The 13172-nt window shown below is 38.4% G+C and overlaps 1 protein-coding gene and 1 long non-coding RNA gene across 30 annotated transcripts in view; one reads left to right on the top strand and one right to left on the bottom strand.

Moving 5' to 3' along the window:
• Nucleotides 1-13172, top strand: part of kiaa1217 (KIAA1217 ortholog) — an 82088-nt gene that overhangs the window by 10966 nt on the left and 57950 nt on the right. For 15 of the 29 annotated variants that reach the window (XM_083534634.1, XM_083534658.1, XM_083534659.1 and 12 more), the window contains one exon: nucleotides 1278-1567. In XM_083534634.1, coding sequence (XP_083390760.1) covers nucleotides 1278-1567 — 290 coding nt within the window. Of the gene's footprint in view, nucleotides 1-1277; nucleotides 1568-5293; nucleotides 5436-13172 lie in introns of those variants that run through there. The other 14 variants (XM_083534642.1, XM_083534641.1, XM_083534656.1 and 11 more) reach the window with 3 other exon arrangements.
• Nucleotides 1495-5891, bottom strand: LOC310725472. Its single transcript, XR_014533376.1, has 3 exons — nucleotides 5454-5891; nucleotides 5203-5360; nucleotides 1495-1628 (listed from the first exon to the last, which is right to left on the bottom strand). It is a non-coding gene; the product is annotated as an uncharacterized lncRNA (long non-coding RNA).

Raw genomic sequence — 13172 nt, 5'->3', positions numbered from 1 at the left:
ATGAGTTTAGGTACCTGGGGTCAACTGAGTTGTAAAAAGTAATGGAGAGTGTGTTAGAGAAGTGAAGAAAATAGTCCAGGCAGGGGGGAGTGGGTGGAGAAGAGTGATAGCAGGAGTGATTTGTGATAGAAGGGTATCTGTGAGTGAAAAGGAAAGTTTATAGGACTGTGGTGAGACCTGCGATGTTGTATGGTTTAGAGACAGTGGCATTGAGTAAAAGACAGGATATGGAGCTGGAGGTAGCAGAGCTGAAGATGTTGTTGCTCTCGTTGGGAGTGACAAGGATGGACAGGATTAAAACTAAGTTTATTAGAGGGACAGCGCATGTAGGACGTTTTGGAGACAAGATGAGGGAGGCACGATTAAGATGGTTTGGACATGTGCATAGGAGGGACATGGGGTATATCGGAGGGAGAATGCTACGGATGGAGCCACGAGGGAGGAGGAAAAGAGGAAGACCAAGGAGGAGGTTTATGGATGTGGTGAAACAGATGATCTGCTGTGATGACCCCTAATGGGAACAACCGAAGGAAAAATATTGCCATCAAATAAAAACAGCTGTCCCTCCAGCCCCCGTGCCCTGCTAGGTCTCCCGACCTGCCAAGATCACCGCTTTGCCTGTCTGCCCTGTCGAGCAGTTTAATCAGTTGCCATGCCAGAATTTTGGACTGTTTTTATTGCTGATTCTAGATCTCCCTGCTGTGCTCTGTTTTCGCGGCTTTTGGATTTTTGGACAGTTTGTTGGATTCTGTTTTTGTTTTTCCCTGCATTGCTCTGTCTGCTGGCTTTTGACCTGTGTTTTCCCCTGACTCTTTCTCATTAAAGTATTTTATATTACTCTTTCTGCATCCTGCATTTGTGTCCTTCCTTCCACTCATCATTTCTGAATAAAATTATACTTAGTTTTTCCTCAAAATGGTACATTTCCTTAATTTATACATGTGATATGTTTTCTATGCTTTATTGTGAATAAAATATGGGTTTATGAAATCATTGCATTCTGTTTTTATTTACATTTTACATTTTCCCCAACATTTTTAGAAATTAGGGTTGTTAATAAACAGCATCTTCATCAGTGTTCAAATATTTATATACATGTTTGTGTATAGGATTGTTTTAGTATGTGATAGAAAAATGACGAGTAAAATGCTAAATAAATGTATTAATCATAGCAAATCAAATAAAGGAAGGTAAAGCATGGTTGAGTTTCATAAATTACAAACAAACAAAGCCAGTTCCTACAGACTTCATTATAATTCTCTTTTGCTCATTTCTAGAGCATGTAATGGACAAGGTGACATCACTTAATGACACTGAGCACATCCAAAGCAAACAGCCCTCGAGTAGCACTGTGCTTTGTGCCAACGAGTCCAAGCACTGCAAGTCAAGCCAGATGGCTGTACATTGTTGCCCTATGGTGGGAGGGGCAAGGACCTCACAGCAGATTTTGGCCATGCAGCCCTCAGACTTGGATAAGAAGAGAGATGCCTTTCTGGAGCACCTTAAGCAGAAGTATCCACAACATGCTTCAATTATTATTAGCCACCAGGAGAAACTTCAAGATCAGGTACAAGCCTAGAACACACCCCCACCACCTTGTACCTATTTGCTTGCTGGGTTGTTTCTTTCTGTTAAAAAAAAAAAAAAATAGCACTTTGGTAAGAAAGGTAAAGCAATTGTATAAATCAACATTTGTATTATATTTTTCAGATTGCAAGTTGCTAACCATGCTTAAAAAATCAATATAAAATATAATACAATATTGTTTTGACAATTTTTGTTTAAAACAAAATACACAGACATTTTGTTCAGTTGTGAAGATATGAGCATCTACAAGATATATTTAATTTAATATTGTTTAGTAATTAAATGATATTTGCAAAATTAAATATACAAACATTGAAAACAAGGATTTAAACGTAGTAAATCTGCAGTACATCACATTTGATAACAGATAAGTTAATGTTGTAGTAGACAAATGCTATGAAAAGAGAATCGAATGGAGAAACACAGCAAGCTAACAGAATTAAATAAAAAAAAAAGGATGATGTACAAATGCATAAACATTCGATGAAAACCATAAGAGTGACTAAACATTTACTCATTTACTGCTGCTGTTATTTGCTGCTTTTAGATTTAGTGTTTGTTCGCACAGTTTTATTTGAATCCATCACTACGTCGCGAGCGAGCTAATTGCACAACCTGCGACTGTCCTGACGTTACAAACATACCCAATCAGCGAGCTGATTGCACAACCTGCGACTGTCCTGATGTTACAAACATACCCACAATAGCACTTTGTTAAACTACACCTTTTTCACATGATGAGGATTCTACAGTTTTTGCTTACCGTGCTGATGTTTCACCTTTACTTATGACACCCTTTTTTTCATATGCTTGTGCATCGCTGTGGTGTTTCCATCCCACACAAACTAACATAACTGTCAGGTTGCTGTTTTCTTTGTTGCGTTTAATATAAAATGCGCTTATGACTTGAAATGCACACTTTTTCATGCTGCAGGTTGTCCTGTACTCTCCACCATTTCGCTGTGTTATCTTACCATCATGCTAACCCATAATTTGAGCAGCTCAACTAATCGATAATGTCTGTTGTTGACAACAAATCTTTTTATCGATTATTATTTAATTTATTGATTAGTTGTTGCAGCTTTAGTTTCCACTAAATAGAATGTGGCTGCTGAGATTTGTGTACGTCCAGCCACAAAACAATTTGTGAGGTCTACACCACAGTTCACTTTACAATTATGCCCAATGGTGCTTAGCGGGGTTGAGGTCAGGTTTATGTGCAAGCCACTTAAAGTTCTTCCATGCCAATCTCGGCAAAACTATGTCTTAATGGCCATGTTTTGTCTACAGGGGAGTTGTCAATCTGGAAGAGGTTTGGTCTAGGCCATTTCGTTCCAGTGAAGGTAAAGAGTAATGCAACAGCTTGACAGATGACTCATCTATGGGTGTGATCATCTGGTGTACATTTACAGTACATTACATTAAACAATAAATACATTTGTATGTATTGTTTAACTTCTTTAGCTGTCATTATTTAAAATACACTGAAACAGTCGGATTTCATGGATATCAAACAACTGCAAAAAATTGTTTGATTAAAAATGTGTCAAAGTAATAGCTTACCTATGAACATATTTGTAGTATATTTCCAGTGATATTTATCGTTTTGATATTTGTATATTTTTATAAAAGTAATTTAAGTAATTTGATGTGGCCAAAAAGGATTACAGATAGAGAATTGCAGAATTACGCCGCATTTTAGGGTCAGAAAATTTCCTAAACTACAATGCCAGGTCACCTATATCACCACATGTTGGTCGGAAGGGTTTCCAGTAAAGCCTCTACTCTCATCTAAAAACACACTTAAGCATTTTCAGTTTGCCAGACACAAAAGGAACTTGACAATGGAATAGGGTTCTATGGTCAGATAAAACCAAAATAGAGAGGTGTGTTTGTTGCACACAGTGAGGTAGCTATATGAAAAAGTACCTAATGTGGTGGAGGTTCCTTAATGTTTTGTGGATTTCTTTTTAGAGGATAGAGGATTGGATAAAATTACAGGTATTGTGGACTCAGCAGATATGAAATGAACATCTGACTGCCTCTGCCAGAAAGCTTGAAATGGGCTGTAGTTGGTTCTTCCATCATGACAATGATCAACAATGATAAAAAGGTACTTCATGTAATAACTTTTTTTTTTTTGCACATATTATATATTTATGGTTGATATGACAATAAAGTAACTTGAGTTGAAGGTGAACTTTTCAGAGATATACACTATGAAGGTGCTTCCAGGTAATTAGAGAAGTAAAGCTTTAAAAAAATCAAATGTATGAAGTGGCTTGTGAGGCCACAGCAGGGGATACTCAGATGGATGCTATTTGTACCTGGCAGTTGCAGTATGAACAGGGGTTGGAAATTAATTTCACACATACACAGTTGATACAGTTTTGTTCAAAACTCAAGTTTGACACTGTCAATCTTTTAAAAAAAGTATAAGATAAGATGAAAATGGAAGTAGCCTGGGTGGTCTCTTCGGCCTGGTTGCCACAAAAGCACAGAAGTAAAGCTGTTTTATGGCTAGAACATTATTTGACACAGGGAGCTAATTTCACAAGAATTATTGTTCCAGTACACACTGAAGCAAAAATGCAGCTGACTACTTAAGCTGCCTGCTATTTAAGCATTTTTACTGTTGATCATTTGCGATGTGTAATAGAAAAAAAGGATTTGTTTCCATATAATTTTCATTCACCTCTCCTGAATGTTCTAGAGTCTTCCAAATATTGATAACAGCTCCCTAATGCTCACCAATATATACAATATTAAAGATAATTTAATTTATTTAAAGACAGGTGAGAGAGGAAGTTCAAAATGTCTATTAGTAGACTGACTTATGGCAAATGTGGCTGTGTGAAAGTCTGAGTGACCTCTCTTTTTCTGCTACCTAGACCTATATTTATTTTGGCTTTACTGTCTATTGCTCTTAATCTATCTGTTTTTTTGTTTGTTTGTTTTTTTAGTTCTGAACCTTCTCAGACTTAACAAGAAGATGGATAAACATGTGGATTTGACTTGTGTTGTGGTTTAAACAGAGAATTTTATATTATATTATATTTATTATATTATAATGTTATTTGCAAATCTATTAAATATCGTTAATTATTCCTTTCTATTATCGGTTTATTGTATTTTATGTATTTGTCCAGCCTATATTGAAATAGGTTTAGTTTACCAAAAAATTATCAGATATTAAAGGAGACAGCTCAGGGGTTGCTCTTGGTACAAAATAATTATTGTTAGAATCACTTTTAGTATTATTTTCTATAAGGTAGTTCTCTCAGAGCAGTTCAATAGGATTTAGGTATGGTGACTGGGCAGGCAATTCCATAACACTCCAGACGACTTTTTGTTCTCTAAATAAGGCTTACAGAGATTGGATATATCCCTCGGCTCATTATTTTGTATGAAGTAAGTTCCACATAGCTGCAGTCCAGATGGAATTGCATGTGTCTCAAAAACCCCAAAACATTAGGTGTTCCAGAATTCAACGATACTTTAAAGAAAACAAGAAGTAAGTGGGGAAGGAATTTTCACTGTGGGATTATAGGGGACAGAACGTAAAACACACTGCTCTATCGCCACCATTAGGTCGATCGGGTTCATCTCTGTTACCTGAGCAGCGAGAGGGAGTTTGAGTTATTGGGCAGTCCGGATTTCGGGCTAGTTTCAGCTTGCGGTAACCGCACACACATGCGCGCGCGCGCTTTCCTCGCGGATTTTCCGGGAACAGGACTCCGGGCGACTGCATGGCGCAGTGATTCACTACGCTTCTGCAATACGAAAGAAAACTTTAAATTCTTAAGGATCATCTGATGAATAATTGTCAAGGTCGTAAAAAAGTTAAGGTAAAGTCAGACTTTTACTTTTGGATATCTTTTAAGGTCGGGTGTGGGCTTTGGCTGGCTGCTAACCGGGGAAGAGGCGGATATTTGGAGTTTTTGTTGTAACTGCTGTTAAAGTAATCCGCGCTCCGCTGTTAAAGAGCCAGTGAGGGAGAAGATCCACAAAGCGAGGGATTTGCTGTTTCCGTGCTGGGAGTAAACCGCATACAAAAGCACTTCATTGTATCAAAAATTGCACGGCATAACCTAAAGACATGCAACTTGTTTCTAATTTTTCACGAAAACGGTGAAGCGGAAAAAGACTAAATCGTACACTGCTGTACTAAACAGTGGAAGAACAGTACATTGCCAATGGCACCATATGGGCCTGTACTAATGTATGCATACTGTAGTAGTTTTCCAAAGTCTGCGGTCTGGGACGCGTCCTAAAACTTCTCAGCTCCGGTGTGCTGCAGTGTTTTGTTTGGGTCGACTATTTAGAATGCACTTTCCTGGGCATTTCCGGTAGTTAGATAAAAGTATTTGGGTACAAATGATTTTCCTACCCAGTATGTCTTCTTACTTTTTTTCTTGTCTACCAACAAAAATCAGAGTAAAATTTTTCAGAGAAAAAATACCGCAACGTTTTGTTAGATAAAAAAAAAAATCATGATGTACGATAAGTTTTTCGATTAGATGCATGAGTAAAACAAAATGACAAGTTTATGCTTTAACAAATAAAAACAAAAAAATCAATAATTGGACCTCTAGAACATGTAAAATATTGTACAGTGCATATAATGTGAACAGGAGCCAACTGACATCCATGCTTCTGCACCTACACAGAGATCATCCCCAGTACAGGAGCAGAGCAGCAACCTGGGAGCTACAGTCAACCACACAATGGCTGGAATTAGTCACATAATAGAACAGTCAAAGCTCCAGATAGAAATTAAGCAATGGCAGAGCGTCAGGGCCGGAAAGGTCTTCTCTATTAGCCTAAACACTGAAGCACTGATTTACATTTTAATATCTTTTATTCCATGGATATGTGTTAAATTATTCCCAAAAGTCTATTCTATTCACTTCATAGCTTTTCTCTTAGTTGTTTATGTTAAAGTTTCTATACAATAATATTTCAGTCATATAGTCAAATAAATCTGCCTTTAAGTCTTCAGAATCAACAGTGCATGAATATAAAGCTGTTGTTTTATCCAGTCATATTTACAGTTGGTGACACTGGGGCCATCTGGCAGGCGAACAATAATGTCTGCATTTTCACGTTACTTGATTGGATGGTCAGAGAGCACACTAGTCAAAGCTTGCAAACTGCATATGTAACAAACTGCATGAGCTCAGATTTTATAGTTGTTGGTTTTTTTTTTTCTTCATTCCACAATAGCTGATAGAGGAGAAGAAATCTATTTGAGATATATTTACAAGGCCATTTTCAGTAACTTTTCCAAAACAGCTGCACAGTAACCTCTCAAAACAGTTGTTAAGCTTTTTCAAGAACCATTTTTTCTTTTTTGTTCTTGTAGAATTTATACAAAAACACACAGTTTGCTTTAATTTCATTACATTACATTACATCTTCTCCCGCTTATCCGAGACCGGGTCGCGGGGGCAGCAGTCTAAGCAGAGATGCCCAGACTTCCCTCTCCATAGACACTTCTTCCAACTCTTCAGGGGGGACACCGAGGCGTTCCCAGGCCAGCCGGGAGACATAGTCTCTCCAGCGTGTCCTAGGTCTTCCCCAGGGTCTCCTCCCAGTGGGACGCGCCCGGAACACCTTCCCGGGAAGGCGTCCAGGAGGCATCCGGAATCTCTAAGGGATTGCCCAGCCACCCTGCGGAGAAAGCTCATTTCGGCCGCCTGTATCCGGGATCTTGTCCTTTCGGTCATGACCCAGAGCTCATGACCATAGGTGAGAGTAGGTACGTAGATTGACCGGTAAATCGAGAGTTTCGCCTTGCGGCTCAGCTCTTTCTTCACCACGACAGACTGGTACATCGACCGCATTACTGCAGAAGCTCCACCGATCCGTCTGTCAATCTCCCGTTCCACCCTTCCCTCACTCGTGAACAAAACCCCAAGATACTTAAACTCCTCCACTTGCGGCAGGAACTCTCCACCAACCTGAAGTGGGCAAGCCACCCTTTTCCTACTGAGGACCATGGCCTCGGATTTGGAGGTGCTGATTCTCATCCCAGCCGCTTCACACTCGGCTGCAAACCGTCCCAGTGCATGCTGAAGGTCCTGGTCTGATGAAGCCAACACGACAACATCATCTGCAAAGAGCAGAGACGAAATCGTGTTGTCACCAAACTGGACACTCTCTGGCCCCTGGCTGCGCCTAGAAATTCTGTCCATAAAAATTATGAACAGAACCGGTGACAAAGGGCAGCCCTGCCGGAGTCCAACATGCCTACAAGTCTGACTTACTGCCGGGAATGCGAACCAAGCTCCTGCTTCGGTCGTACAGGGACCGGACAGCCCAGTAGTAAAGGGCCCCGGACCCCATACTTCCGGAGCACCCTCCACAGGCCGCCTCGAGGGACACAGTCGAATGCCTTTTCCAAATCCACAAACACATGTGGACTGGTTGGGCAAACTCCCATGAACCCTCCAGCACCCTGTAGAGGGTATAGAGCTGGTCCTGTGTTCCACGGCCTGGACGAAAACCACACTGTTCCTCCTGAATCCGAGGTTCTACTATCGGCCATATTCTCCTCTTCAGTACCCTGGCATAGACTTTCCCAGGTAGGCTGAGAAGTGTGATCCCCCTATAGTTGGAACACACCCTCCAGTCCCCCTTCTTAAAAAGAGGGACCACCACCCCGGTCTGCCATTCCAGAGGTACTGTCCCCTTTAATTTCATATCCCCAAGTAATCTTCTTCTAAACGTTCGGTTTCTGTAGTCAGATAACTCAAAAAAGTACTACAGAACTGTAGGAAAAACCCAGGGTTATTTAATGAGGCTAATTTTGATACTTCTACCAGATGTAGAATGTCTAATGTATGCGGTGCAGCTGTGGCTGCAGTGAAAGGAGACTTGTTGGATTGTGTCAATTGGGCTTCTTTCTTTCGAAATTGGCATTCATTCTTCATGAGATACCTGTCTGTGATTGTATTAAGATGTGGACTGATTCAGGTAGGACATGACTGAAGACCTAGGTGTGAAATGTATGGCCGCCACTGAAATTGAGTTGCTGTTTATTGCCTTTTTCGTGAGATGTTTTTGTGGGTTTATTTATTTCGAATGATAGTTTTTATACATTAGCCAGGCTGCTGTTTCGCAGCCTGATGCTTAATCTTATCTAGCAAGCAAGATTTCTTGTTTGATTATTTATTGATTATATTATCAGATAATCAATAGTAAAATACAGACCCTAGTTTAAAAAGGATGATTACATAGAGCTGTGTAAAATTTAGCAGTGTGGTCATGCAGCACCAACTCCATTATAAGTACTTGTCAGTGCCTGGAATTTAAGATTACAGTGATGTGCCTCAGCTTGCATTTATGACTCATGCAACACATCTAACAAAACACAAAGATGAGAAAAGCATTGTGCATTCTTTCTTAACTAATGTATTGTAAATGATAATGATTGATTAACTTTTCCAGTTCCGTGTATGCTAAAACTATCACTCAGGTGAATTAGCATCAGTTACTATGCCCAAGCTGGGAGTTCATGGCAGATAAACGTACAGTGTTTATGGATGGGTACATTTAACATTGTCAGTTTACATTTTATCGTTACCGGTACTTATCAGTTATGTTATAGATACCATAATCTATAATAAGATACCATAATCTTTTGCTCCATAATTTGGTGCAAAAAGACATGTTATGGAAATTCAAGTTATTTTATTGCTGCTGGAGATTTTTATTATTTTTTTTTTAAATAAAAGGCGACAGAGAGAGAGATTTCCTCAGCATACCACAGCACAACATATTTGAATAGATGTGCATAGGAACCAACAAAATGTAACAGAGAATTCTGGCATCTCTAGCAATTATTTATTGTCTACTATTCCTGAACCAGCTTGATTAAATAAATCTTTTACTATAATTTTAGTAACAGCTTTATGATACTCTGCCATTTTTTCAGTGTTCATCTCTGCTCCTTCAGTGTTCAGGGCTGCTCCTGGATGTCTGAGTCTGTCTCTCTCTCTCATTCCACACTGATGGTGAAACCCTTTCTAGCCAAGTGTTTCCTGTGGGGTTTTTCATATTTAGATTTACATTTTAAAACCAATGTGGTATTAGAAAAAAAGATTACAAATACTAACTAAAGACTTATTTGATAATGAATGTTACCCTCTTTTGAGGCTAAGGCAGGAGAGTTGTAGCTGGACATGACAGACACAGTAAATACGAAGAATTTCTTAAGGTAGATGGCGTGTTTTGTTTGTAAATGTTTTATTATGACATCATTCAGGTACAGAAAATAACAAGCAGTAGCGTTTAATTTCGCCATTAACAGCAAAGTATATGGAGATAAAACAACGTATCAATAACAGCATCGCTTGTCCTGAAGCTTATCGGAAGTCCCAATTAGGTACCAGTCCATAAAATAACGGTTTTTGGTACCCATCTCTAATAGTGACAGCTAGTTCTGTTGACTTTTGGTACATATTAGTCTCTGTTTAAAATCATTAACAAACTGAGTTGCAAATATTGTCATTTACACGTGGTTTCCCACATTAGCATCTATCCACTATTTTTTTTTCCATCTGTCCTGTGGGGTTTCTTCATTAAAAGAAAAAATTTGAAAGTAGTGCTTGAAGGTGAAGAATTCATATGCTAACCAAAAACCCAGTGTAATTTTTTGGTATATCAGATTTGTTTGCCTACTTAATAAAAATAGGAAATAAAACGTTTTTTATTTGCATTTTAAGTATTCACTGTTATCATGTTTGGCTCACTGCTTGTTGTCTACTGGGGTTGCACATTATTAAAACAATAATGTAATAAACACCAGCCAGGCATAACAGTATGACATTATAACATTATGAATGGTGAAGTGAATAACAGATTCTCTCTTCATTATGGCACCTGTTAGTGAGTGGGATATATTAGGCAGCAAGTGAAAGTTTGTGTTAGAAGCTGACAAATTCACAAGGGCCAAATTGTGATGAGCATCTCCATAACTGCAGCTCTTGTGGGCTGTTCCTAGTCTGCATTGGTCAGCGTGTAATATACCGTAATTTCCGGACTATAAAGCGCACCCTTATATAAGCCGCACCCACTAAATTTGACAAATATTTTTATTTTTAACATAAATAAGCCGCACTAGTGTCTACACTAATGTACTTTACACAGGCTTTAACGAAAGACACGTTACACACGGTGTAATGGGTCAAATATGTTGCCCTTCTATTAGGAGCATAGCGGTATTTTGGGAATAGCCTGCACTGCATTCTTCAGGTATTACTGCGTGTGTGTGTGTGTGTGCGTGTGAGACTGAGGATTATGTCCTTATTATTTCTGATGCTCATTTCTAAGTTTCTTTGACTAACCCATAATGCTGTTGCCAAGAAAAATAAAGAAGCACGAGTTTTGGAAACCTGTCTGTGCTTATATGATTTCTGTTGCAACTGGAGTTTTAGCGAGCTCTCCCTTGACCCAGACTCAACGCGCTACAACGGCTTGTATCTAAACAGTAGCCTACCAAGTAAGGCATTGTTCACTGTCTTCCTCCTTCCTTTCACAACTACAGTGGTACATTGACCTACGAGTGCTTTAATGTACGAGTTTTCCGAGGTACGAGCAGTCACTCGATCGATTTTATTGCTTTGTTACGCGAGCAAAGAATTTAGGTACGAGCTTGAGACGCCGCTGCTAGATGGCGAAGCGAAGCCAGAAAGCGAAGATTGTGACATAAAATTAAGATAAGCAAAGTTTAGGGATACGTAGTGTGCAGGAGTGATAGTAAAAAACGAGTTTTCCCTCCGCTTTCGCTTATCGCCTCTCCCCCCCCCTCCACACACACACACACACACACACACACACACACACACACACACCCCACCGGCGTTTTCGTTAGCTCAAGTCGTCTCATCTCCAAGGAAAATACACTGAATAAAACCTTATATCTTTACATACTCTTTCTATTATGTTTTTATACAAGATTTGTTATTTAGAAATGTATTTTACAATTTAATAACATGAAACATAAAAACAGGGTGTCATTTTGAGGGTTGGAACGGATTAATCCCATTTTAAGTATTTTCAATATGGAAAACTGATTTGATGTGTGAGCAAATTGAGTTACGAGCTCGTCCACAAAGCGAATTAAACTCGTAGGTCAAGGTACCACTGTATTTCTCTCGGGATTTTATCTTTTGTCATCGTCGTGCGCCACCAGTGGAAGTTTTTTCTCCCGAAGCCATGCAGCTCAGAACACAGGTGAGGTGCGTTTTTTCGTTTCTGTTCGGAAATTTCATTGGTCTAATGTTATGGGGTTCAGTTTTTTGGCTTGAAGTTTGTAAAAACGGGAAAAACCCAGGAAAAATCTATAAATAAGCCGCTTCGTTGTTTAAGCCGCGGGGTTCAAAATGTGGAAAAAAAGTAGTGGCTTATAGTCTGAAAAATACGGTATATATATGGGATATATATATAATATATATATCCCTCTGACTAATTTGGCATCGAGAGAGCACATCGTGTACTCACCCCAAACCCCACTGGTAACAAGAAAGATAAGTCACAGTAAATAATAGTCAAATTCCACCACTACAAAGTTAAAAAATGAGGTGTTGTGAAAGGCCTGGGAAAAGAGGAAGGTGTTTTTGAACAAAACACTATTAGTTTAGCTTTGGATTATTCCTTGCGTTTTTTGGAGAATTGCTAAACATTTTTGCCAAAGCTAATACATAATGCTCAGATATGTTTTATACAGCAATGTCAAACACACAATAATATACGAAGGACATTACAAATTATGAACTATATTAAAAAGAACAGCATTGAAGCACTAGTGATAAGAGTAGATGCTGAAAAAGCATTTGATTTGGTTAATTAGGTTTTTCTTTAGAGTTTTATATAGATTTGGTTTTCAAGACACAATTATAAAAACTTTACAATCTCTATATGATGTATATGATGTGCATGGTCACCATTACTTTTCACTTTATATTTGGAACCATTAGCTCAATATATCAGACGGAATGAGGAAATGAAAGGAATTAACAATAAAGGAACAGAACACAAAGTGGAATGTTATGCAGATATTCTGATATATTTGGGGCTATTTTTTATCAAAAATTGATCCAGCCATTTTAAGTATTTGGTCATTTATCAGGATATAAGGGCAAAACCAACTACTTTCATATAACTATACCACACCAAACAAAATTAAAAATAGATACCCCTGATATTGCATCTGGAATCTGGAATGATATTGGCATCAGCATACCAAAATATATTTTGAATATAACTATTCTTTCCTATGAATAGTAAAAAATTAAGAAGGATATAGCAAGATGGAACCTAATTCCTTTCTTCAACCTCACTTTACATATTGAGTCAAATAAAATTAATATAGAAGAATATTAGAAGATAATGGTTTTGTCTAATATAATAAAATATAATACATTAGCCAGTTTTGAAGCACTAAAGGAGAAACATTAATTAGAAACACAAAACTTCTATAGATATTTACAGATGCGACACTTTGTGAAGATGAAGAACGTGGAAGAATTATTCAGAAAAGCATATAATTCAGACCCCGTTAGTAAAATTATTTCAGACAT

The sequence above is a fragment of the Silurus aristotelis genome, assembly GCF_946808225.1.
Source record: "Silurus aristotelis genome assembly, chromosome: 1".
In the NCBI taxonomy this organism is placed as follows: Eukaryota; Metazoa; Chordata; class Actinopteri; order Siluriformes; family Siluridae; genus Silurus; species Silurus aristotelis.
The sequence above is the reverse complement of the archived record's forward strand: the minus strand, read 5'-3'. Positions and strand labels throughout refer to the sequence as shown.